This window comes from Spodoptera frugiperda, chromosome 20, assembly GCF_023101765.2.
Source record: "Spodoptera frugiperda isolate SF20-4 chromosome 20, AGI-APGP_CSIRO_Sfru_2.0, whole genome shotgun sequence".
NCBI classification, from domain to species: domain Eukaryota; kingdom Metazoa; phylum Arthropoda; class Insecta; order Lepidoptera; family Noctuidae; genus Spodoptera; species Spodoptera frugiperda.
Window position 1 is genome coordinate 7,001,237 of NC_064231.1, and position 27,776 is coordinate 7,029,012.

Sequence of the window (27,776 nt, forward strand, 5' to 3'; positions counted from 1 at the left end):
TTTAAAAATCAGAATTGTTATTTATTTAATATGAATACAACAGTAAACATGCTATTGTAATAAGTTCACTTAAATAATAGAAAGTGCTTGAACCGACCAGGCGATGTCCAGCAGTTATCATGGTAGGTTAACATGACCGCAACTAGTCACTCAGGGCACCAATTTTTTATTGTGCAAAACTCCCGCACACTTAAAAATATGAAATCATACGTGCAGCAACCGAAATTTTTTAAAGTATACGTTCATATACATCTTCTACAAATGCGTATGAAAGAGGCGTGTAAAATCAAAATATTTTGTAGTAAAATAAATTTGACATTAACACCGCGGTTATTGACACCAAGTAATTAAGTATTAATTAATTAATAGCCTATTATTGTTTAATTAAATTTGCATTTCGAGAAGTCCATCTCAGGATGCTGTTCCATGAACCTGTAAACAAAAAAGGAAAAAATATTAGGTATTTTGAATGGATTCTCACGTTGCGTGTCGTCACCAAATTGCTTGATTTTGAGTCTGTTGGTTCAATATTTGTAAATAATACGGTGCGAATCTCAAAATCCTTGATCAGATCCGACTGTTTGAGTAGGTAGTCTACCTTTGTTTCACACAACGATAGTCAAACATCACCAGGATTTTATCTAGAATCTTAACGTGACTTACTTTTTGAGCACATCTTGTTTCTTTTGTTCATCACTAGTAGGCAGGCCCATTTCCTTTTGCCGTTGATCGTACATCATTTTTTCAACTAAACCACGGGTTTCTCCGTCCAAATCGGACAGTTTCGATGGCTCTGAAACAATTGGGATATAAAATTAGTTTTGAAAAAATAATAATTTATTTCAACTTCCTAGTTCCTGTTTAAATGATCTTGAATTCAAGTTACAAGTAATTTTAATATTTTAATTTTTTGCTGTGGCCCTAAAGCTGCAGTTACAAATGATCCGAAATGCAATTAACGTCCTTTTCCCCGACTATTCCACCTTGAAGTTACGAATTAACCCATGGTTTCGATCTTAAGATAACGGTTAATTTGGCAAATTGAATGCAGTTTCCGGAAATACCGCATAAATAAACAATAAGTACAGAAACAGAGTCCATTAACGTACTACTGTCTATTTAACAGTTTAACTGCCGTATAAAACGCCACGAAGTACCGAGTCAGTTCTGCGTGAGCAATTAATTACCATAAATACATGCTATAACTTTACCAAAATGCTTACCTGGGTTGATCTTCCTCGTAGATATTTCCGGGTCGGTAGTGACTAGCCTGCCCCACCAATTCATTTTATTGACCTATAATAAAAATTTACAACATTATTTTATAAGAAACTCATCATTACCTTAAATTGGTTTCCACAGTAAAAAAAAACACACCATTTTACGTTACATAATGACAACTTCATTAAAATGTTTAAATAATTGTACAAAGCAATTTTAGAAGTGTTACAAGGTTTGTTTATGACATTTTAGAAAAAAAACCTCACGCATTTGTATTATCAATGTTCGGCTCAGTTGTTTACACGCTGTTATACAATAAAGAACGGAGCTAATAGGTGTTGGCTACCGACAAGGACCTTATGTTCTCTAGTCTGGAGATTACAACAGTATCCTTTTCCTTCTGTGTATGATCTTGTAATGCTTATCCTAATGTTGTAATTGATCGTGATGATACAACGGAACTTACATAATTTGGAAACTAACTATAAATAAGGAAGCAATAGTCGAGTGTCGTTGTGGTTATTTAGGACTGATTCGGTAGCAAAAAAACAACATTGGCAAATGTACGAGTAGATTCGAAATTAGCACATGTTTAAGAATTCTTAAGAGGTAGACGATTGTATAAGAACTTGAGATAAAGCTGTATTACTCGTGGCTAGAAGTAGGATCACGTACGTACCTTTTCTAAGTTGATAAGTAAATTGCGTCCATCTTGCAACACCCACGTTGACTCTTCTATCTTGACTTCGGCATCTAGTTCGCCATCGATGATAAGCGGCTGGCCTTTGATGCCGACTTTGAGATGCTTCTTGTTGATGATAACCGTTAAGTCGCGTGGCCTCAGAACTTGACGCAGTGGCACTCGAAGCTGTGAACATAAACACAGGTAGGTAGGTAAGCAGGTATAAAATTATTGTATTTTCCGCCAGACAATACGCTAGTTTTTGCACGAACTCGGAACCTGCACTAAGTACTTAAGTACACAAGTTATATGCAATGTTACATTGATATTATACTGTGTCCAAGATTCATTGTTAGTTTAAAGGTTATACGATGAAGATATAAAGTTTAAATTACATAATAAACATAATTATATAATAGCCAGAAGCTAATTATGTATACACTTTATTTATTCAATATTTACTTATAGAGATAAGTACCCAATTCCGTAATTTATAGTCTAGAATATTTAATGTTGCTAAAGGTGAGCGCTGGTCTAGATACCAATATACATAATATTAATAAGTAGACTCATCTCGGTATGTTATGTCAGATGGATCTGAAATACTAGTATGATTATGACATCTGGTAATACTGTTCTCGAAGAATGGTTCTAAAACTACCACACATATGTGGTAGTTTTTCATAAAATGTACGTATCTTAAACATATAAAAACAAACACAGAAATACGTTTGTTGAACGTAAGTTTGAAGAAATACGTATATGTGAGAAGATATGAAAGAATTACAATGGGTCGTTTAAGAGAATGGTTAGCCTTTTTCAGTTCCAATCCAGTTTGATTAGTCTAGAGCTTAAAATAAAACTGTACGGAAGGAGCAGAATATCGAAGTGATTACCTCGAATGTGAACTACATAGTACATACCACACACCGTCATAATTGTCATTTAATTGGATATCTACGTAAACGGATATAAACAACGATTGTTAATTCAGTTGCGTTTCATTCATTGAACAAAAAACTTAAGGTGAAGGGTCACAATGACACCTTAACATTTCAACACTTGGAAAAGTAAAAGACAATTTCTTGCGTTGCGTCATAATTATAACCAATATTATGGTTGTGACGTCAAAATACCTTAGTACCCAGTAGTCAATTAAAAAAAATCATAAACATATTAAAATAAGTTAATTACGATTAATTACTCGTTTAACCCAATTAAAATACTTTCACTTGTTTATGTTACCTCCTTATGTCACCTTGTTTCAATATTCAATATTTTATGTCCCGATTCGTAGTTAAACAACAACACGGCTTAATAACAATCTGGTTGAAATTTTCCAATCAAAAACAGTAAAAATATAATGTTGTTATGATGAATATGATAGGTTATTCGTCAATGTGATGGAATGTTAGACGATGCCGGATTCTGTTCTGTTCTGTTTATGTTACCTCCTTATGTCACCTTGTTTCAATATTCAATATTTTATGTCCCGATTCGTAGTTAAACAACAACACGGCTTAATAACAATCTGGTTGAAATTTTCCAATCAAAAACAGTAAAAATATAATGTTGTTATGATGAATATGATAGGTTATTCGTCAATGTGATGGAATGTTAGACGATGCCGGATTCATCGACTTCAAGATTTAAATATTCATAACAACTATCGAATATAATGTAAAAATAAATGCAATAAAAAACTTGATTTCCTTTTCTTGATACAACATTATTTACCAATTATAATTATTATTGTATATTGTTCTGAGAATGCTGTTGCCACCGGACCGGTCACGCTCATTTTAGTTGGACTTGGAAACCTGTGTATATCCTCGACAAAAAGACTAATAACATCCTCCTTTTAATAGACATAAATCGAAGGTTGTAGCAGCGAAAATCCTGTCTACATATAAATAATATAGAAGGCTAGCTTCGGCTAGGAGTCACGCAGTAAACCATTTAAGTACAATTATCAAGCCAGGCTGGTAAGCTGGACAGGACAACACGGTAAGTAACAAGGTGCTGGCCGCGAACTGACATCATAATGACATGCATAGAATACGGAATGAATAAGTCTAAAAACAACAATAATTATGTTTCACAAGAGGACCGCCAAGACAGAACGCGTTCTTCGAACGAAGGCGTGATGACCTCGCATTCCTGGCAAGGACGATGTGCATGAATATACCCGCGTCTGCGCACAACCGGACCGGACCGGACAATATACTTACGAACTTCTTTGTGAATCATTAACGTGACCCCATAATGACCATCAATTGACATGAACATGCCGAAATGATGACCAGGTGCTGCGAAACAAGTTTTAATGAGGATGGCAATTTTATATATTCCTACTTTATGCATCTGATAAGTTTGACTGGCTGTTTATTTATAATGGCGAGCCTGAACATGTTATTAAATTCGTTTTTATAAGAATTTGCTACCCGACAATTAATACAAATAAAACGCCCTCTTTGAAACATATTTGGAAGCTTTTATTCAAATGATAACAGAGTATGCTTATGAACCTTGGCCTTGATAGAATATTTTAATAGTGAATTCTGCGTTGTCACATAATATGTAATTAGTGATACAGTCTATTAATATCTAAAATAAACAACATAATGTTTAGGTGACCCGTGGCCATGATGATTATACAGATATGCTAAGATGATGCATAATAAAATGATTAAGTCCTGTTGATACGACCCAGTTCAATGCTAACCATATCTAACTGGAAATTCTGTGAGCTATTATAAATACACGGCGCTTCACAGTTTTCCTCAAAAATATTTGATGAAATATCTGATATTTATTGCAATAATTGCGCAAGAGGTTTCCCAAATATCGCATAGGTATGATAAGAACTAAGCATTCTATAAGTAGAGTCTTGTTACTACCGACATAATGCACTTATATTAAAACATTTTTAATATAGCTTCAGCGAAAAATTGGTTAAGAAAGATTTCTTTATCTGAATATTGATCTAAGATTACTCGTTACTAATTGGACAAAGTTTGCGAAACTGTTCTCCTTTATCCTTTGATGTGTCAAGAAGTGGGCGTTATCAGAATTCATAGAGCAACGGATAATTGGGCAATGATACAGCTAAGTTAATGATATAATTGCATTCCAATTAAGCTGGAGTCGTGCGTGCGACTGAGAAATTAAGCAAGCCTTCAATCCTTTGTTGCTTTAACGAATAACTTCTTATAAGAACCTTGTGGTAACTGCGCTCAATAGCGTGGTGTTATAATACCTTCACACGATTACGCGCCGATTACGGCCCCGTTCTAATGGAAGCCCAAGTCGTCGGAGTCTCTGTTCCAAACACATGATAATAGTATTCAAGCAGAACAGTAATTAGGCGCCTCGTTGTCGCCTCACGAAATTCTTAGTAGATTAGATATTGGCATAGCTTATTAGGCCTGCTTGATATTTAAATGAGAGTCATCATATAAAATGATATGCCTTATTTCTGTTTGTCGAAGCACTTGATATTATACATATTTAAAATATTTGTAAACTTACGTAATAGTCGAAGCAAAACTAATCTTTAATTGGCAGTGATTATGTGGGTGTTCAAGCGTAGCGTATCATGTGGTTGAAGCTTAATATCTTCAGAATAAATGTGTAGAATATTAGAGAATTGTTTTCCAAAAACATCGTAGTATTTCATGCAAATATAAAGAAACAAACATTCCGCATTAAGAACAGTTACAAAGTAAAATTAGTTAATTAAGAAAATAAAAATGAATTGATTTACGATCCTTTTAATGATTGGCTTTTTCTATTATAAAGACTAACGGCACTGGCTAGAGGATATTTTTATAATTGTTTTATTACTATAATAACATATGGGTAAATAAAATGAGAATACCTATGCAACCTGCAAAAATTACTACTACAATGAAGCACATCGAGAAAAGCATGTAAGCGGCCCACGGTCAAGCTTTTGATACGATACTTCAGCGGTCAATCAAAACCTCTCCAGCATTAATAGCATTACATTTATGATACTCAGTACACGAGAAACACTAATGACTTGGAATATTAATTGGTGGTTTCGTAGAGTGATAACGATCACTCAACAGATTATGACAATGAACCGCTCGTGTTCACTACTCTGTACTACATGGTACAGCGTACATACCATTGAACTCTTGATTCCCCGGTAGATTTATTGCAAATACGTCATGGTCATGGGAGGTCATTACAAGAAGCGTAAACTTCACACCTTAGTTAATTACAAAATCACTACTATACACACGTTTCTGTACGCTTATGTACTACAAACTTAGAATAAATAAGCGTTTTATCTGAGATTGTTGGTATAAGAGTAGAATATATTCAAGTATTCAAGTACTTGTGTTAGAACTTGATATATGTTAGAACTTCGTAGAGTGTGTTTGCTCTATTCAGATTTGGAACCATGTCTGTCTCTCTTTGGTACTGTCTCAGTAAATAGTAATTTGAAATAGACAAGACATACCACCTACATGAATCAATTAAGCAATGAAGATCTAAATCGGAAATTGAGTTGTCAAAGTCAAAGTCAAAGTCAAAATTATTTATTTCAATTAGACCAGGAAGGCACTTTTGAACGTCAAAGCAAATATAATAATATTAATAACGTCAGTCTGTCGGTCAGTCCTCTAGTGAAGCTATTTGCTCGTTCCAAAGTGTAGATTCCTATGGAGAAGAACGAGCAAGAAACTCCATAGGTTACTCTTTTCCAATCAGATTCACAATACAATTCATGGTTACATTGTTTCGATTGCTTGATGTGAGAACAATGTAAAACTAATATTTAGTCAAAGTGATAGAAAAAGAAAATAACCCTGAGGACAACAATCTTAATGCAGTCTGGAGCTGACCAGTCCCAGTTGACAGCGCCCGTTCACGAACATGACACGTACACCAGCACCGCCCAACTCAACCATGTTGCAGGGAATGAGCGATCCAATGCCCGTGCCACCGCCAATGAGACCTTTGAGTGAGCATGACAACTCCAAGCTGACACAAGTGCATTCTACTAGTCTAATACAGTTTTAGCTAATTACAGGGCTCTCACATTTACAATGATTGTATCTAATTTAACAGAACAAATTGAAATAACATGGTTTTATTATTACATTATTGGAATTACTTTATTTTTTCGTTACCCTGTGGAGCAACGACTAAGAATAACCCAGTAAATTCTACCAGTTAAACTTGTCTAGGTAGATTGTTAGTGCTTTCGAAAAGCATATTTCTTTTCAATAACATTTAAAATATTAAGCAACCATAGGAGAGATTAAAGATTTAGATGAAATCTAATTTTGTTCTGATATTATATTTTTACTCTCAAGTTAACTAAGATAGGTCTAGGTAACTAAAATTAAAATATATTCTATAATAAAAACATAAAGTATAACCATTCATTACTAATATTTCGATCTATTCTACACGAAGTACCACTGCAATGTACACAAAATGTATACTATCCAGTTTACTACACTGTATTTTTATTTCCCGGCTACGCCGCGTAGCCCGTAGCAGCTACAGCTCTACGGGTTTTACATGTCGCAATAAACAATGGCCAAAAAGGGTTTAAAAAACTTTACCACTGTACAACCTACAGAGTAATTAATACAATGTATAGAAGCCTATTTAGTACTATAAGTTTTTGTAATAGAATAGAGAACAGAAATCGTTTGTGAAAGAACCCATAGAAAATCGTATTTCAACAGCGGTTTTGTTCTGGTCCTCAAGATCACCCACACCTCTTAAGAAATATGGCGAAACGCGTTTAATTAATGCTACGACCGAGATAGTTGTGACGATACCCTTCGATAATCGATACACACATGATTATGCGTAAGTGCATGAGTTTCCTCCAACGTCATCATTATCGTCATCTTAAAAGCTTTCGAGCTCAAATATTTTTACAGAGAAATAAATGCAAATGCTAAACAGATAAAACTTGTATTTGTTTTTGAGGAAAAGGTATTTAAAGCAGCCGTCCTCAGGAAGGTTGAACAACTTTTATCACCAACATGAGATATTTTTAAATAGCATTCAGTAAGTATGTAGGACATACTGTTGCCTGACGTTTTTTAGACAAAGAGACTAGTAAAATGCTCCGAATTTCATTATGATATCAGCCACAACACGTCCACTGCTAAACATAAGCTTCTCCCAGTGACTTCCAGATAGGCTAGTTGGAAACGAGATGCATCCAGCGGTTCCCTGCGACATTAATTAGGTAATCCGTCCACCTAGTGGAACCGAATTTCATAGATTGTTGAAAATTAAGCTAATATTCTCCAGATCTGGGACATGTTAGGCCAATTTAGTAATTAAACATGTGTCACCTCACAAAAAAGGTAAGTAAGTTATAGTTATGTCTGGATAAATGAACTCGATAAGCAATTATATCAACTCACATCATTGAAATTCCTAACGAATTAACACCCACAAAATTGTTGCTATGAAGATCAATACGTACACAAATAAATAAAAAACACGCACACTAAAAATAGTAGCATAATGTAAAATATACGCAACAAAAAAGCGAGGGATAAAATGTTATATCTTTATAACTCACAAAACTTAATGGGTTTGGAGTGATCTAATAATTGGCTTCTTCTAAAGCTAATCGAAGGTCGTTTTCTTAAAAAACACACAAACGAAATTGGGATATCTATCACTACCTATTAGTAGAGTAATCACAGATATTGAATAAAAAAACTTGTAATAATTTGTTAAGCGCAATGTCCGGTTGATGTCGTGACCGTGATTGGTTTTTTGGCGATGAGAATAGGTGTAGTCGATTCATCGAAGTCCTGTAATGAAATTCCATGAGCGGAGAGTTCGTCCTCGCGATCGTGGACGATTACGCAACTACTGGCATCGGCTAAGGGATACGTCATACGGACTTGACTCGCCACAAACTGATGCACACAACGTGACATAGCCACCGTATTGCTTTTTTATTATTTTCCTGTGGGCTAGAGGCTATCGCCAGTCGTCGCACATGGTCACACGAAAATTGTTCTGATCCTGACCACTAGTGTTGTTATCTTGTTCATTTTTTATTTATTTATTTTAAAGTGATTCGTTTAGTGTATGTGTCAAAGTTCTTCTAATAATTCTAATAGTGATGGACGACAACATGGGAAGAGCTTCACTGGTGAGCACAATCAGTTCACAGTTCTATTAGTATAAATTGTATTACGAAAATAGCTGATTAGAAAAAAATATTCTATTTGCTAAATTCGGGAAACCATGATACTAGTTTTATCATTGATCTGAGATTTGTATTTTATATTGTGTAAGTAATATATCTGGACAAATTCTTGAGAGAAAATGAAGTTCCTATAAAATTTTGATTAAGTATTTTGTTATCCTGTTTGAGAATAAGTATCTGCAATATTGGATCATGAAATTACCGATATTGTTGTATCGTAATCGGATAGCCCCACGGGGAAAACGCGTGTGAGTAAGCTATATTTGTGTTAACATTACCAAACTCTTAACTATATCTACCTACATACCATCTGATGTTTTATTTTCCTTTACCTATCGACCTTTTTTTCACCTTTATTGCAAGTATTTCTTGATACCACAAAATGTTTGAGATGACAAATACGATTAAGGAAAACAGAATTATTTAACTAACCTATAAAGTAAGTTAAGTAAAGTATATATTATGTAAAAGTCAGGTACTTAAATGTGACCTGTGTAAGTTTTAAGAGGTCAATGTACTCAAGTACACCAACAATTATTTTTGTTATGAGACAAACCATGAAAGCGTGAAAAAATCATCTGTTCCATCGTAGAGATGCACACTACCACAATTAATACAATACTAGCGGAAACAAGATCTGTAGAAGAAATGGGTATATGAGGATTACCTAAATCTATAATATCTATCTATAATATAATAATATATTTTATAAAAATATTGCAATATTTTTCAAAATTCTATGAGAAAAGATCTGTACAAAACGGCAGCGTGCAACCTCATATATAAACCTTGGTGATTGTTGCAACACTCTCAGTACGACTCTAGTCGCTTTGCCGCTTGGAGCAGGCGCGTTGCACGACGCCGGCCACACGGAGAGGGCGAGAGAGGTTTAACTCGAAACTACAACCTAACGCAATTTTGACAGACATGTGGACCGAGTGAATGCAGTGTTCAGTGACGTAACATTAGTGAACAGATCCTAAGAGAACAACAATAATACAGTGGAGGTGGCACTAGTAAACAATGGATACCAAAAGCTCGGTAAGTGATGCATGTAATTTTTTAAACAATGACTAGCCTTATCAACATAGAGCCGGTGGTTTTGTCAAAAGAGTAAATAAAGGTTAAGAGTCTTTGATATTATCTTATTGAAATGTGAGCTTTACGTGGTTGCAGACAAGTCATTAATATTTGTTATCATTTATATGATAGATGAATAAACCTAGATTGAAATTGATGTTACTATGTTAGTAATAACTTATGAACAGGTTTACATAAACACGTAGGATGCATAATCATACAGAAATACACTAAATAAGGAAATAGACAACCTTATTATACTTTTTTTGGTAAATGTCATCCACGTTCTTAGAAGGCTCACAATCCTAACCGTGTTATTGAGAAACTAAGTTATGCTTCAAGAGCATACATTGCCTCTTCTCCAAAATAAGGATATCCCATGATATTCAGCTGAAAGTAAGTACTTAATGATCAACAGTTCCCAGACGCACTTCAACAGCTGATATCTTACTCATCATTGCGGTTGCAATAGCAATTAATAATTCTAAATGAATAAATGTTAGATACGATACATCGGAAAATAGATAAACAAATATTACAACAATAGATGAGACTAACATAATATGAAGAAAATGTAATATCCAAGCAGGTGTCACATTAAAACGGATATGTTAAATCAAAGGGTAAATGCAAACTGACAATGATCTATTCATTTGCAACAAGAGCGTTTACGTGAAGTTGAGCTTGTGTCTCAAGATAATCACGCTCGTACAAGTTACGTTTACCGCAATTGAGTAACAAGTAAACTTTCTTCAACAGTTTACGTTTTCCATAAAATCAACATTAAGAGCTTTTAAGTCAAAAACAATTACAACAACAAAAATTATAAACAAAGAGTCACTATGTTAAATTTAGCCTATGTTCTATACCACAATCTTAGACAGCAAATAGGAATGTCAAATATTAGCACATCGAGTTACTACGATGACACACCAGTTAAACTTAGCGTACACTTTCCTGTAAATCATAAAAATATTATCGAAAATACAAATGTCAACAACATTGGTCAAAGGTCATATCGATGATATTGTTTATCAGAATATCAGTTAGGTATTTCTCAAAGCGAATAAATACAAGATTTTCCTCACCAATATGGGTGGAGCAGCACTTAGCAAAGCTTTTGAGTATGTTCAAGGTCACCAGGAACCGATTCAGACGCTCATCGAGTTTAAAAAAAAAGTGGTTTGTCGTAAACTTTGGAACAAATATTTGGAATATCATTAGGTGCGCGCAACACTTCGTGCAACGGCATAATACCTATTTTATAATCCAACAAAAAATATGTTAAACAAAAAAAAGCTGTTGAAAGACGCGCATGTTAGTCCATTTTATGGGGTGAGGAGCACCCCATCCATGACTGCACGACTGGTGCGGTAGCTGGGCAACCGGCTGCCGTGCATCATGTAGCGGGTTCGATTCACAAATGGTTTTTTCGGGGTTGGCTGCCATGTGTATGTGAACAAGTATGTTTATAAACGCACCCAAGACAGAAGAAAATGCAAGTGTTTAAAAATGTAGTGTTACGTTTTTAAAAACGAAATACAAAATCTAGATATCTACATTATCAGTTTACCATATCATAAATAGTTATTAAAAATTGAAAACAATATCCCTACATTTTCATCGGTCAAAATTATAATTCATCTGTATGTAAATACGTTATTTTCCTAAGGTAAGCATTTTGTTGTGAAACATTATTTTTCTCGACCATCCAACCTCCAAATTATACAAGATTGTGACGCGTCTTCTTCAAAATATGTACGAGCTAATAATAAATATTAATGGTATATCAAATAGCTTTACATACTACAACGTCTTTAAAATTATTTTAAGTCGCTAGCTAATTATTCTATGCATCGGACAATACCGAACGTATGTGTTGTAATTAAAATGTTTGCTCTGTTACGAGTGCAATATGAATAGACCATCAGTTGTAGGTTATACATATAAAAAAGTTGGTACCAATATGGAACCCTGTGGTACACTTTTCTGTTTGATTTATGTAGGCAGATACACCACATGCTATACAGACAGAACTTTTTATTAATACGGGTAATATACTTAGAAGTAGAGACGGTAAAAACCTCATCCAATTTGTGCAAAACCATGGCCACTTAATAAGGCTTTGAACTTTACCGAGGAGTAACTTAGAGTGTATCATTAGATTGCCAAAAAATTAACAAGTGCGATTCCAACTAGACTATTATGTAATAATATTAACCTTTGTATACGTTTGTGGTTTCTATTCCAGAAATCCACTAGCCTATGAAAAGGTCTATATGATTTCATTTACATCATCATCAATTGCTCCAAAAAAGTCGTTGTAATAACTACTTGAAACGTTTAATAGATTCGTGACTCATGTGAACTTTGTGGAATCGAACTTAATCATCATCGAAGTTAATCCAGAAATAACACAGACGTCACTGTTGCCGTGATATTAAAGTTTTCCTATTTTATTTGTTCTCGAATTTATATGTTGCTACACCAAGACTCCGGTCTTTAAGAAAAGATCACCCACCACATTTTATGAAAACGTAACAATACCAAACGCATTGGCATTTCCTTAAAGCAGACTATCTATAACCTCATTATATTTTCATTAGAAGTTACATTGATTTCTTTGGAGTCATTAAAAAACGTATAACCTCTAAATCAAATTGAATTGAGAATTTAAAACTAACTACGTTTGTAATTATTGATAATTATCGAAATTCAGCCTTTCAAGTAGTCAATTATAAGATTGTTTGACCAAACAATTTTATAAAATACAGTACCTATTATATAGATAAGTACAGTTTCAGTCCCCCGATTTTATGATTAAGTCCATCAGTATAATTATTAGAATGTGACTGGCCATTCGTATGTAATTACGTTGGCAACAAAACTATTTGATGATCGCCGTCAGTGCAATTAAACAAAATGTTTTAAACAGAAAACGCATGCGATTTTCTTTCAACGATCAATCTTAGTCCGTGTGTGGAAAGAATGTAAAGCCTTATAGGATTCTCATTAACATTAAATTGACTTGCATGTTGTATTGCACCAATGTAGCCACTGATTACCTAAATCAGCAAATCAACTTAGAAATACATAGAATTGACGTATGTTAATGACGTTTTAATGATATACAATAGAGTCTGTGTCTTCTGAACTATAAAACGCATTTACATTTCCTCCTATACAAAAGTTGTTTGGCAAATACGTAAGGTGTATATGTAAATTACTATTATATAATAACAAATGTGAATCAATTCAATTGAAATGACAACAATATATTCTATATAGTATATCCTATTATGAAACTGAAGGTTAAAAAACCCGGAAGAATTCTTCTTGCAACCCTTCCGCATGTTAGAATAACCGAGAACTGAAATATTATGAAAAGCAAAAGAGACTATACTAGCGTAATAAAGGCGTTGTTTAGATTAGATTTATATTGAAAATCAATAAGGTACAGCTATACTTATTTCGAAATTGATCAGAGAGGAAGCACTTGAACTTTTAAATAATGATAATGGCTATAAAAACCGAAGCAAGTCTCGATGACTGCCTACGTGAGTCGGTAGCCAGGGCTGGTTGTATTAGTCCGAGGTAAATGGCACAGGGACTGACAACTAAAATTGCCCTCGACGCGCGGCCTTCACATTTCACAACACCCGGACTTAGCGTACATCCAGCCGGTCCGAACGGTTGCGGTGCATTCATTTATACAAAATCTCTCAATAGACCGAAGGATTTCGAGAAGTTCATTGTTTAGCATAACTCGAACAATCATCAAGCCAACCAGATTATAATCTACTTAGAGATTTAGTTTGTGAACGGTTTAATGTTTGTTTCATTACAATTATACTGATAGTATTTAAGTGCCAGGTTGCAAAACGCAACAGGTAACACTTGGACGTGGCTGTATTAAAATTACGAGCTAACTAATAGTGTTCACAATCTAGGCAACATTTTTCCCGATAGTTACATATTCTGCTCTTGCATAATATCATTTGATTAATCTACGTGATATAACTTACTTGTTAGGGTAACCACGCGTGTAAGGGTTATATTTAATTTTTGTCTTCACGTTTTTTATTTAGTAGAAAACGGACTCCTTTTTATAAAATATGTTCAAAATATTCAATTTTATGTACACAAATTAATATTAACGATAGGATGGCGGATATTTCCGTTATGCTAATTTTATAAACTAGCAGTGTCACAGCGAATTAATGAAATCTTGGCCACACTGTATTATAGTAGTTCATGGTCAAGTGTTTGCACAACAGCTAATGAATAATGACCCGATAACATTATAATATTTCTGATAGGTATTCATTGCCTCCAAGAACATCTATTGTTATTTGTAGAATGATCTGTTTGGTCGTCACAGCATACTTATGTTGCACAAAACAGTATTGTACAAATACATAGAAAAAATGCCCGTTCTAAACAGAAAATGAATCAATTGCCCCTAACATCTTTTAAATGATCTGATTGTAATTCCAAAGCTAAAATAAAGGGGTACGCCACGCTTAAAATATGGATTGGACAGTGGGGTACTCATAAAGACATTCCTCGAAAACCAAGATGACACGAGAATTAATTTGTGGACTAAATATCTTAATTCTTGTATGAGTGCCACGCCTCCCTTTGGAAGGAGGAGTGATATATCTCTGTTACGTCACACGTAACGTATTGCTCAAACGTCATTGGGCCACATGTCATAAGTTACTCGTAAGAATAGGTCAGGTTAGCAACAAGTCACATTAGCATTTATCCGCTGCCTGATAAAAGGATTTAATATTTTTTGCATCGAGATGTGTACGTTCTATTCATACAGAATCGTGCGAAAGTCAACGACACTTTATTCAAATAAGATCCTAGTCACAAATGGAACGGGTATGCTTAGGATTTTCCACTTAGAAACGGATCTAACAACAAAGTATTTATATGACGTAAGAGAACAGGTATTCATGGGACGAAAATAAAAGAAGCTTGGAAATACACCGAAAAACAACAGTCAATGCTCTATTTGTCCGTGCTTGATTAGTTACTTAATTAAATCCTATTTTTAAGAAGTATGTGGCCCTTGAATTTTTTAATATGTTATATTTATATGTTTATATTTTTATCTTCGAACGGTACATACTAAAGTGTAATGACGACATCGTTCCGAACAAGTTTCGGATTACGAAATAATTGGTAAACAAAATTTTTCGCGCCGCTGAATGTTCTTCACACAACAAATAATTAAGGTCGTTCGATTTACTTAACTTGATTTCCGAAACGAAGTATTTTGATAGATGATTGTAGTGGACTCTCTAAAGTCTTTAACAAATAGTTACACAATAAGAAACAAGTACATTTGGGCTACAAAGACATTTCATGTGTGCAACACAGAACGTCAACCGGTTGCATTTTTACGTCAGACAAAATGTAGTATTTCTGCAATTTATGAGTAACGTTACGAGACCTCATTCTCCAATCTGTGATTTGGTATTTTCCACTTTTTACAAGTTTTTATTTTTAGGTATATCGGTCATTGGTTTCGTAGCAGCAAAAGGAGGCAAGAAAGTTTCAATTAATTCACCGGAGGCAAAATGTTTTTGACATAAATATTTTGTTATTTTCGTTGATATGTTGCCAGATTGCTATTGATACATATTTACCAATACTGACCTTACACTCAATTGACACAAGTAACAGTGGATGTTGTGATATTTGTCATACATTTAACATGATAGACAGGAAGCGGTATTGTGGCTTCAGTTTTTTTTAGACTTCAGATTGCCAAGGTTTGACGTTTTGGCATTAAAATTTGCAATTAAACTCTTAAGATTATTTATTTTACGTCCTACTAGCTTAACTTATGACTTATGTTAAAATGTAAATCAACAAAAAATGGTTGTCTACATTTTATTATAGTATATTAGGAGTAATCATTACCCGATCGTTGATATAGGTATAGGTAATCATCACGTAACATAACAGCAAATCATGGACGTCAGCAAATGATGTCATCGTAACAGGTACTTAAATAATAGGAGAATCCGGCTAAGTAACCCATCTCATGGCCACTTTTTCTATTGTAACCTCCCACTCACGATATAGATTACACACAGACGAACACTATACCATGGGTAACGACTTAAAGAATGCTGCAATTACTTAACACATACAGGGAAGCACACGGTACTCATCAATTAATTACATAATCGTCTTAAAACATTCCGGAAAATCTATTTCGAGCCAAAGTTCAATCAACCTACTATTTATTGAACGTTTGGCAATATCGACGTCTACTACACTACAATAAAGCCTATAATTAAAATAATCGTTGATTGGATTTTTTACCAGTACACTGATAGGTAATAATTATCATGATATCAAAGTATAAGTTGAATTCGGTTTATTTTATTAAATCATCTTCGCCATCCTCATAACTTCAACATTATGAGAACGCTTTTTGTTCCATTTAGTTTTTGTCTTAATATGAAAATAGATAAGGAGTATATTCGTCGCTATTTGCATTGACACAAATCCCGTTAGCTTCATAAATATAAGCAATTGAGTTCAAGGACGAGCATAAGCATCATGTCAATGTTTGTGACCAGCGTGAACAATGAGTTATACAGCGGCGTCCTCATGCAATCGCGTATAAAATATGATAATTGGATGCTCAATAACACGTCTTGCTTTTGTCAAACTAACTCATAACTGAACTTTGCATTGTCACAAACGACTTTTCGAGGGCCATGCTGCATTTAAACGGCTAATACTCAGTGATAAGTTTAAATGGACTGCTTATTCTTACTACACAAAGCTAATAACTCAAGTATTCAAAGAGGCATTTTAGGAGAAACTGAACAGTATGCAAGCCGTTTCGCCGGTAGCGCCGATAGAGATCAATATTGCAACGCCCATAATTCAGTTACGATAAGTCAGTCTGACCACAGAGAGACGTGAAATTAAAAGTATCGAAATCGTGGACAGTAACCCGTTATCCATTGTGACATTTGCAGCACCGAAAGTATTCTAAGAAGAGCCATGTATCGGGAATGTACGCTTTCTCTTGTAAGGGGAACAGACTACTTAGTCTTTAGCCGATTATCATACTAAGTGTAGCGACTATTGTTTGGGATTATGAAAGTCGTTGGAGGCGTCACCTCTGCTTTTGTACCAAGTCCATCTTGAAGAAAAACAACGTCGTGAGTTCGTGACTTCAAATAACTTGAAGCAAGAAGTTATATATTGAAAAACTTGGTAATAAAACCAATTCTATATAAGTAGAATTTTAATTAACTCCTGTAAAAAATGTATCTGACGTTAGATAAATACGCAGGCAATTAACGCAAATGTCACGAAACGTATTTTACAGCAATTTCAGGTGTCGTGAGATTGCATGACGTATAAGTTGGGTTATAGTCTAATGATTTCCGCGATTACAATGAACCGTTATGAGCACGCAGCTAGAGCACGCATTGACTGTTGATTCGTAAAGATTACACATTGCATAACTAGACCGTCTCGTCAACGACCGCGACGTACCAACCGAACATGTTCTACGACTATGCACTTGTTATTATGGCGCTAAGTAGTTTCGTAACGTAACTGTTCATTATTTTCAATTACAGACAAATGATATACAGATGTTACGATTCCTTTTCAGTTAGTAGAACATGACGCAATGGTAGCTATGAAGGTTGTTTTCAGAAGTCAATGAGTCTAAGTTAATCGCGCATGTAAGTGCTCATTGCACCAAAGTAAACCAGACTGTTTCGATGATAAATGATACATATGCCAAGTAGATTGTCGAGATAAAAATAACGAGATGGACCCAAATATGACAGAAGTGTACTTGCAGCCAAGATTTACCTTCACGGTTTAATCATATTAACGTCTCAGTTGAGCATTATGATTCGCTTATATGGAAACGATGTCCGAAACGCAGCGGCTTTATTATTTAGTTTGACATCTTCATTAACTTCAGGACAAATGGACAGACAAGCAGCAGAGTTGCGGACATTAAGAGACTATTCATAAAAATAATTACAAAAAATATAATTAATAGTTGGATATATCAAAACACTAGAAACATAATTAATGATTCAAATGATCACATTGAGTTAAGACAAGTCGAGTATTTGTTCCATCAATGTGCACTATTAGTATGACAAATAATGGTTATGAGTAGAGCCTTAAAGCGCACTACATGTCTGTGAGCACGTGCTCCCACACACGTGGAAGAGCAGGCGTACAGATAATAACATTTTAATATAAACGTTTATTCAATACTTGTTCTCACGGGGTTCTTAACGTGTGCTAACCACGTGTTGATAGCAATTAAAAGTTGATTCATATGGTCATATCCGTAAGTACACACGTGCCCAATGCAACATAAAATGTACAATGCTAATAAATACTAAACCATTATATTTAAATGAAACAAGATAAAAAGACATCGACATGAACTAGACTACACTAATTATAATTTATTAGCATATCACGTGGAGTTATACTTGTGAAATAATAATTTATAACAACTAAGTTCATAAAATAAAATTTGAGTAATTGTAATATTGGCTAATACATGGAAACATTCTAATTAAATACTATTTCCTCATAGGCGCAAACAATAGAAGTTGAACAAAACGACCGCGTTCCCACTTGCTGCATGTTATCATAATCTTACCTTATTTACTAGTATACAGTTAATTATTTCTCACACAAAGAGCGAAAGTGTATGCATTTTATAGGTACGTTGTCAAGACATTGCTGAACATTACAGTGTAACAGTATCGACGTAGACCCCGGAACCGGTTCTTTGCATTTGGCGAAACATTTTGCAACGCTCACCGCCTCCATCGTCTCCGAGACGAAACTCTCGTGCCAAGAGTTGAGTGAACACTATTGTTTGAAGGTTTCAACAATGAACAATCTATCAACTGTATAAACTGAATAATTCAAGAGATATTTCGTAGGTAACCGCCGAATAAACAGAACATTGTTAAAATAACACAATAATGACGCGACCTTGCCATGTAACAATAAAAAGTAAAACGAATTAATGATATGACTACCTAAAATGCTTATCCATCATGTTATCAGAGTAACAAAGAGGACCATGAAGCCGAAAGCAAAGCTAAGATTTATTGCAACAGAGGCCGACGAAACGAGACCGCAAATAAAGAGAACAGGGACCTTGAACACCGTATCTGACAAAATCAATCGGACTCCGAACAAAACTTGACCTAAAACGTAATGGATGAAACTGAATACGATCCTGTCCATAGGACAAACACAGGAAGTTTTTTTACATCAATAATAGCCCCACGTCATTGTTTCAAACATATCATTTACAAATACAGCAGCACTTCGGAAAGCTCTACACTTGTACAGTTACATAAATAAATGATTTGTTGAGATTGAAAGGCGATCTTTAGATGAAACTAATCTCCAAAGACGCGACAAGGAAGAGTGCTGCAACGATTTCCGTACGCATTCAGTAACACCCAGACAAAGTTACACAACACAACGACACTACAGAATATGTAGATGTAAATGCCAGTTACTTTTATGGCGACGTCTTTGTTTGATGATCAATAGAAGTACATGAAAAAAGCCTTCTAGCAATTTTGCAAGAAGCAGAACATTTTAAAACGTGACGGTTGAACTACTGAAAAGATTTATTAATTTTAAGCAATTACGTTACGTCATTACTTTAGGCCTTTTGAATTTTATAGACCGAAGTAATCGAGAACTCCTTTACTGTTTCCATTTGCAATAAGACTTGACTAACAATAGTATGTCTAGTCTACGTTCAAAATTGCATTAATTAATTTGAACTTTTAATAAAAAAGTGACTAATGATAGACATTATTATTTGTTGAGGACTGCTTAAATTCGAATTGCAATTGCAATGCTATATACCAGGGTCGCGAGTAAATTCTAGTCTTCCCTATTTTTTCCTCGATTAGTTGATGTCATCGTAAGTGGAAATAAATATTTCTCAAGATATTCAAAGACGCCGCAATCCTACATAAACTGATCTACGTAGGCAGTGATCGAGTTGTTTGATATCAATTAATATGCTTTTATAGGTATTTGCACAGACAGAAGGAAAGAGAATGTCTAACATGTCGTCCTTTTACTGTAATATGAATATGTATGCAAGGACCTGCTACAGATTATAATTAAATTCATGTTAATGACATAAACTAAGAACGTTGTCTCCAACCGTCAAATAGATGAATAGGTAGAAACTCTGACATCTATTTGGTTTGAATATTTTAAGTATAATTTGACACACTTGAGGCAACTTGACCTACTTTCAAATGTAGTGTTTAAATTGAACAAAGCTTTTTAGAAAATCATTTCTAGCTTATCATGTAGAGTAATGAAAGTGCAAAAATGAAAGTGCTTTCATCCATCAATGTTAGTACATAATGAAGTCGGATGTGCTAAATGTTAGATGCATTTGCGATCAGATATTGGCGTGCCGGAGATACGCCATATTTTAACTGTGATCTTGAATTTATTCAGATTAAGTAGATCATGGAGGCATGTTTTTGTATAATATAAATATCGGTTTGAAAGCGAGGAGCTCATGTTTATTAATGTGACCATTTCAGATCTCATCACAGGAGTGGCACATACCGAGACCATCGCTATCAGGCAGTAGTGGAGCCGGGAGCTTAAGCGATGGGCGATCTCGTGGTGGCTCCGCCTCCAGCCAAGGCTCATCAAGTAACCACAGTACCCACGTAAGTTGACCTTCTAAATCATGCGTCACAATGATTACGAACTTAGTTTCCGCTTCAATTACGAGCCAAGAATTCACGTTGTGTATCGATAGAACAAAGTCAATAATTTATGCATCGATACTTTTTCAATAAGTAAATGACATTAAAGCAGCCGTTGGGTATAAAAAGTCCATGCCTAATTTGGCACCTTCGTGTGATGTGTTTGAAATTATGCTCGGCTAATTAACAATAAAACGTACATTTTTTGTTTGTTATACCTAATTTGATATTGTTTTTGTACGACATTAGATACATATTATTTTGATAATAGACGGGGTCAAGAAACTGGTTGATATTGCCGTGTCCGGTACAGGATCCACTAAACTTGTACGATCTCATTCTCATACAACATTCCACAGATTGCTTAATTTGAGTTGACAACAGTTGCAAAACTGACACACAAGTTGAACATTTTTTTAAAGGTCTCTTGTACAATATTTATATTGTTTGATATTGGAATCTATAATGAATAAAATAAACATTATACAATTTAATTCTAAGATATTTTTGTCACAAAGTATCTGTCACGTTTTTGTCATGTTTTAAATAAACGGTTGCAAACACTTTTGCTATCTTATAGACTGCGATACATTATTATACAGACCTATTTAATTTTAATAAAAATAGACCTGTGTATATCTTGTTAGAGCAGTTTATTAATTAGATGTTAATGAGTAAATATAAATGAAATATAAATATTTCTGTTCATGGTGCAATATTTCACGATGGGCGCAAGATTAATTTACAAACATGACTTTGACTCACGTGCCTAAATGGCACTTTTAATCCTATATTTTGTAATTGAATATGGCTGCAAGAACGACTTGTTTAAAGATTCACACATTATTAAGACAACATAAATTGATATTTTTATATAGCAGTGTCTTTTAGCACAGTCTTTTGCAACGTGATATTTCGACACTAACATTCCTAGCAATTTGAGACTAATAGAAACCTCACAGCGTTGGTTACTTGGTGGAACTTATTTCTTAATTTAAGCAATGTGTGCCTTGTACAAGATGTTGGAGGTCATGAATTTATTTATGTCTTGAAATAATACTCCGACAATATGCAAACTGTTAGTGCAAATAAGAACATGAAATGCAGGTATTTTTGGCAGGACCTTAAATAGACAATATCTGGTCTAGACCATTTTAAACGAACAAACGGCTCGTCGTGTCGTCTCGCCGCGTTGCGACAATAAGTTCAAAGTTCCTTATGTAGAATCGTGACATAACTTACACATGGTAACAGCGACCCACGCAGCACTCCATAGCATTTAATGTCGACGAGTTCAAATCGATTAGAGATTGTTACTTTTACTAACGCACGCTGGTATTACCGCATGCCATTTTTATAATACGTCTTTAAGTAGTTGAATAGTTTATTTTTTAGATTTTTAGTACTTGAAGTCTTAGTTAAATAAATTGGACTTATTTAAAGTACATGACACTAAGGTTGATTTCAAATTCTTAATCGAGAAGCAGATGCACCTATGAATGTAATATTCATTCATTCTTACTTATGCCTACATACTTCATACACTAGTTATAATTCAGTATACACTAGTGTGACCACTTGACAAAGGTGACGATTACTTATAACAATATTTTTTACTTCCAGAGTGTATCATCAGGCTCGTTGCTACTGAGCGCAGCGCATTTAGCACGCATGCACGGCAGAAGTGCAGAACAAGATGAGGTTGGAAGCTATCACACCAAATTAGGGAGCTATGGACGTAAGTCAGGTCATTCAGAGGCAGTGGTCGCCATTCCTGAGGAGTCACATGATGGTTTGGACTCTGTTTGGAATGGTGTCAAACGAAGTTCGGGGCCGGGTCAAGACACGCAGTCAATCGCCAGCTCGACCCACTTCACCGTAGTCAACGGCTACACAAAACATCGCACAGGGAAGGAGCCCAAATCCTGCTGTTGTGATCATTCGCACCAGATAACTGTCCTCGTTATATCAATGACGATACTGTTCTCTGCGTGCATACTCGCAGCCATATGCTTCGTTGAAAGTGAGTATTCATCATAATTAACCCACTTAAATTCTCATTCAATTGAAATTAAAGCCTGTCCTAAGTTTTTAACGTAACGCCTTGAATCTAGAACAAATTCGGTAGTGCGTCAAGCTAGTTCACCCAAGAAAATTTTATTTTTTACCTGTGTATATTATGACAATGTGTTAACCAATTCTTTTCGTTTGTTTCAGTGCGAATGCGCAAGGAGACAGGGATGTACAAATATTCATAATCTCAAGTATATCTCAAGTGATAAGTGTATAAGTATTAAATAATCGACCACAATTTACTTAGCTCGCAGTTTGCAGTTACTCGACAATCTCTTGTAACAAAATATTACACGCGAGAAACTGTTTGTAACATTTTTTAGACAATTGCTTCACGTTCAATAAGTACCAATAGTTAGACAATATAATAGTGCAATATCTTACTTACCCAGTTTGTACAATAATGTAGAATAATATAACATAAGTAAAACTTTATTTATTTTAAGCTATTAAGCTGTGATGTTCATGTTATTTTTAAATAATCTGAAGGCTAAATTGGTTTCCTCTCGATTTTATAAAAATTAAATATTAATTAATACCATTATGTTATTATGTGTATTCAAATTATTTAATAGGTATTAAGTAAAATCTGTTCGATAAATAGTTTAAATTATAATGCGATTAATTTATGAATTAAGTAGGTATTATTTAGGACCCCGGAAAGCTGTGTGGATATGGTACGTCTTGAAAGATATGGACCAACGATTCTGTAAAATAGCAGTACATGCGCAACAAAGGCTTTGTACCTAAAAAGGGAGACAGATTACGTAGACAAGAGCCATTTGATCTGTATCATCATAATTTAATTTTATCAACGTGATGACTGACGATATTTGATTTAGCGCAACAAAGCGATTACGACAGGCACCTGATTACACCTCCAAGTAAAGGGTAGCAATAGGTGTTTATTACTCTTTCAACTACAAAGCCAATTAAACTCGTTTAAGTACCAATGTAACTATTATTTTGTGTAGTAAGTACTAATTCAAGCGCGATAAGTTCAACTGCACTGGTATTACCTAGATACTGTTATAACAAATCGTTAGGAAATAAGAAAACGTACACTGTCGACACAGCTTTTATACGAATTTTATTGAAAGTGTAAAAAGTTGCAAATTTTCGTAAGAAACATGAAAATCTGCACCTTTATTATTGCCTATACATAATAACGTTTGTTATAGGACTATTTTGTAATAAGGCAGTGGCATAATAATTATATAAAAATGATTAATTTGGTTTTATTAAAGTAAATTAATTCAATTGTTATCGACAAACTGTGATAATAAACGAAAAATAACGACGCTTTGTTATTATTACTTCCTTTGTAATCTATTCCTTTACCTTTGATCACAATTTAAAACAGAATCCTCCTTTGAAAAATAAAAGGCAAGGATGCTAGTGATTATGTTAAAAAAATAAGTTAAGCCTGATAATTAATCAGGAATCAGTAGCACCTAATACTGACAATGAGTTTAAAAAAAACAATAAATTAAAATAAAATTTAAAACAAACTACACATATGTGTAGCTATCAGTACTGTTTTACCACTATGGTCCTAATATTTAAACTACAACTGAATCAACAACGGATCTGAATCAAACTGTATGGGTAAAAAAGTAAGCTATCTATTTTTTTAAATCTTCTCACATACCTTATTGACCAGTGTAATAAGACTAACTAAACCCTGAGCAGGCAAAGTGATTATATGCATGTGAAGTTTACTTGCACGAAACACATAGCGCCATCTCTTGGCATAAGTTTGTAACAACAAGAAACAGTTGCTACAACTGAATATCAACATTTAAAATGTTAATGAAGGCTTCACTTACCTCAACTTCTTCTAGAGTCTGGGTCCATCTGTAGTTTTCAAGGTCACATCCATTGCCTGCATTTGGCTTCAGTTTACCCTTCTCTTTGGGGTCATCTTCCTCCTCAGCTTCAGCTGCAGATTCTGGCTCAACTGGAGTGCCATCACCGCTGCCAACTTCTGTTTCTGTTGAAATATTGAGTGAAGAAGAAACAATATAGTTAGTACACCAAAATTATGTACCTACCGATGATATGTAATGAATAAATGAATTTGAATTTAAAATAAAACTGGCAGGACTTTGGGACAGAAAGGAAACAAAATAAAACTCTAATCTAAATAAAGCTCTTAGTCATCTTTATATATATAATTCTTCTGTAAGTGTGTATGTCACTCTTAAACTACTGGACCGATTTCGATGAAATTTTTTGTGTCTTCAAGGGGATCTGAGAATGGTTTAGATTCACAATTTTGTCCGCTGGACAAGGTTTTTTTAATTAATTTTTAATTTATTAGTAGTTGTTGATTTTGGAATGTTTTACATTGGATCCGACAGACGGCGCTACCATCGCAGTGTCAAATATTAATGACGTTAGATATTGTCATAACATTTGAATAATAATTTTCACCAAAAAGGTCCAGAATGTTTTAGCTTATTAAAAAAAGATTAAAATTTTCAAATTAAAGACGTGTAGACAGGACAACGTCTGTCGGGTCCGCTAGTAATTTTATGAAATCTGGATTACTACCAATTGTATGGCAAGAGTATAAACTTAAATTACTCCAGTTAAAACAGAGGTTATAGTGTAACATCATTATTGATTGATTAGGAGATTTACGAAGTCCAAATAATTTTCGAAAATAAAATAAAAAACTTAGGAATTTCGCCTGATCCATTTTGATTAGGAGATTGCATAAGCAAAGTCATAGCTAAATTAACTAACACACTGGATTGCTTTAGTAAAAACAAGTGCCTGTAAAATATTTCACAGCAACAATACACAAGTGTAAATAAAATAAATAAACAATGAAGTAATGACTCACGAGTTTTCTTTTCTTTGTCAATATCCTCTTGTATTTTAACAGCTTCCTGGTCTGTTATTTCTGTAACAGAGGCAGGTTCAAAGTCCTGAGCCATCCTCTCTTGTTCTTTCTTTTGCTGGATATCTTTCAATCTTCTATCTGCTTCTTCCTTCTCCCTCTTAATTTTATCAGCCTCATCCTTTGCTTTTTTAGCATGAACATAGAATGTATCTTTTACCACCTGTAAAAAGTTTGATAATTTTTTTATTTACCATTAATTTTGAAAATAGAAACCTGTCAAATAGTTAACCCTTTACCGCCGCAGTTGTATATAAGCAACTATAAAATTTAAGTTGCTTATATACACCCACCGCAATTGTATATAAGCAACTATAAATATATAGCAACTATAATATTACTACTGCGGCGGTTAAAGGGTTAATAAAGATTGCTGTAAAGATAAACAGTATCCTTACCTGCTCCCATTCACCTCCTTTGCCACCAGTGAAGAAGTCCGTCTTTCTGGCCAAGAAGCCTACTATTGTGTTCAGCAGCTGAAAAAGGCAAATTTAGAGGTTTTAAAATAAATGAATATTGGTTTAGGTGTTATATAAAGAACACCTCAATTGTAAAATTGGGAATCTAATTGGGAATTCTTGGCTTGAATTCTGGCTTTTTGTTACATAATAAGTTTACCATTCTGTACATTGTTTTCGTTAAATAAGTTGTAATATATAATCATGCCAGCTATGTTTATACTTTATCATTCAATGACTACACCAAATACCTAAGTGATTAATATTGTTAAATCATAGAATGTGTCATGAATTTAATATTGGCATACAAAGAATTTTCTATACTGCTTTTTGAGACGGAGTACACAATCTGCAACCATAGATCAAATAGCTTGTTGGACTACCAATCATCTCAATTGTAGTACCCCAAATATTAGGCAGAAGTTTACCAATTAAATGTAACATCCGTCTTTCACCGTTTAATGTTATGAGAATTATGTATTAAGGATAAGCTTATATTATACATCTCCCACACAACAGGCATAGCAATAATCTAATTTCTAATGACATAGGTAACTAACATTATTCACTATTAACTATAAAGAAGTCCATACTTAAAATTCCATGGAAAAAGATGCCCATTGATTTTTAGATTTTGTTATTAATCTTAACACTAATCGAAAGATTAGTAACTACATAAGATAAAAATGTAATTTGTCAATTTCCAATAGCCATTCTATTGAAAATTGACAAAAAGTAATTAATATCTATATAGAAAATTACTAGTAAATAAGTAAGATAATAAAGATCTGTTCAAACTATTGCCAACAACTGCAGCTAACTATATTTCATAATGGGGCAGTAACCATTCAAGCCCAAGTTAAGCCAATTCAAATTCAATATTTTTGGTTGTGTTATTCAATACAATTCCGGTAACCTAGCAAACAGGATCGTTGAATCACATGTGATCAATAATCCCATAGAACTTTGTAGAACAATCGAGAACCTAGCTACGTTTCTAGAAGAGGACAATTAGTGGAAAACTAATTAAAATATAAGGTTTTTTCAAGAATGTTTCAAAATAGTTTGATGTTTTTTGTATAATTACTAACACACTTACATCTTTAACACCTCCTTCGTGCTGTTGAGCCATTGCTAACAACATCGTATCAAATCTTTCGGGATCGTTAGCCATTGTTTCGCGTTACTGGATAAGAAGACTTGATATTATTGATCTAAACCAGACAAAAGGGCTGAGTGAAAACAAAGGTTCTGTTGTCTTTTTGTCTTCAATCACACGAGCACACGAGTCACCGCACCGCGTCGCTAGACAAACAAAATTTTCGAAATT

General features: G+C 34.2%; 2 protein-coding genes across 3 annotated transcripts; one reads left to right on the forward strand and one right to left on the reverse strand.

Annotated features, from left to right (window-relative positions):
* On the reverse strand, window positions 1-27,776 carry LOC118281013 (nuclear migration protein nudC). The gene is made up of 8 exons (XM_035601444.2): window positions 27,546-27,776; window positions 26,387-26,464; window positions 25,932-26,151; window positions 24,910-25,073; window positions 1,901-2,089; window positions 1,224-1,296; window positions 664-793; window positions 1-432 (listed from the first exon to the last, which is right to left on the reverse strand). Exons 1-8 carry the CDS (start codon window positions 27,618-27,620, stop codon window positions 381-383), a joined length of 981 nt encoding a protein of 326 aa, XP_035457337.2. The 5' UTR covers window positions 27,621-27,776; the 3' UTR covers window positions 1-380.
* Window positions 8,923-24,380, forward strand: LOC118281023 (uncharacterized). 2 transcript variants are annotated; one of them, XM_050701320.1, is made up of 5 exons: window positions 8,923-9,077; window positions 10,060-10,175; window positions 20,837-20,968; window positions 22,631-23,030; window positions 23,225-24,380. In XM_050701320.1, the coding sequence occupies exons 2-5, from the start codon at window positions 10,158-10,160 to the stop codon at window positions 23,263-23,265; spliced, it is 591 nt and encodes a 196-aa protein (XP_050557277.1). In that variant the 5' UTR covers window positions 8,923-9,077; window positions 10,060-10,157; the 3' UTR covers window positions 23,266-24,380. The 2 variants fall into 2 exon arrangements, with proteins under 2 accessions (XP_050557277.1, XP_035457349.1); XM_035601456.2 differs by lacking the exon at window positions 8,923-9,077 and having other exon boundaries at window positions 9,930-10,175.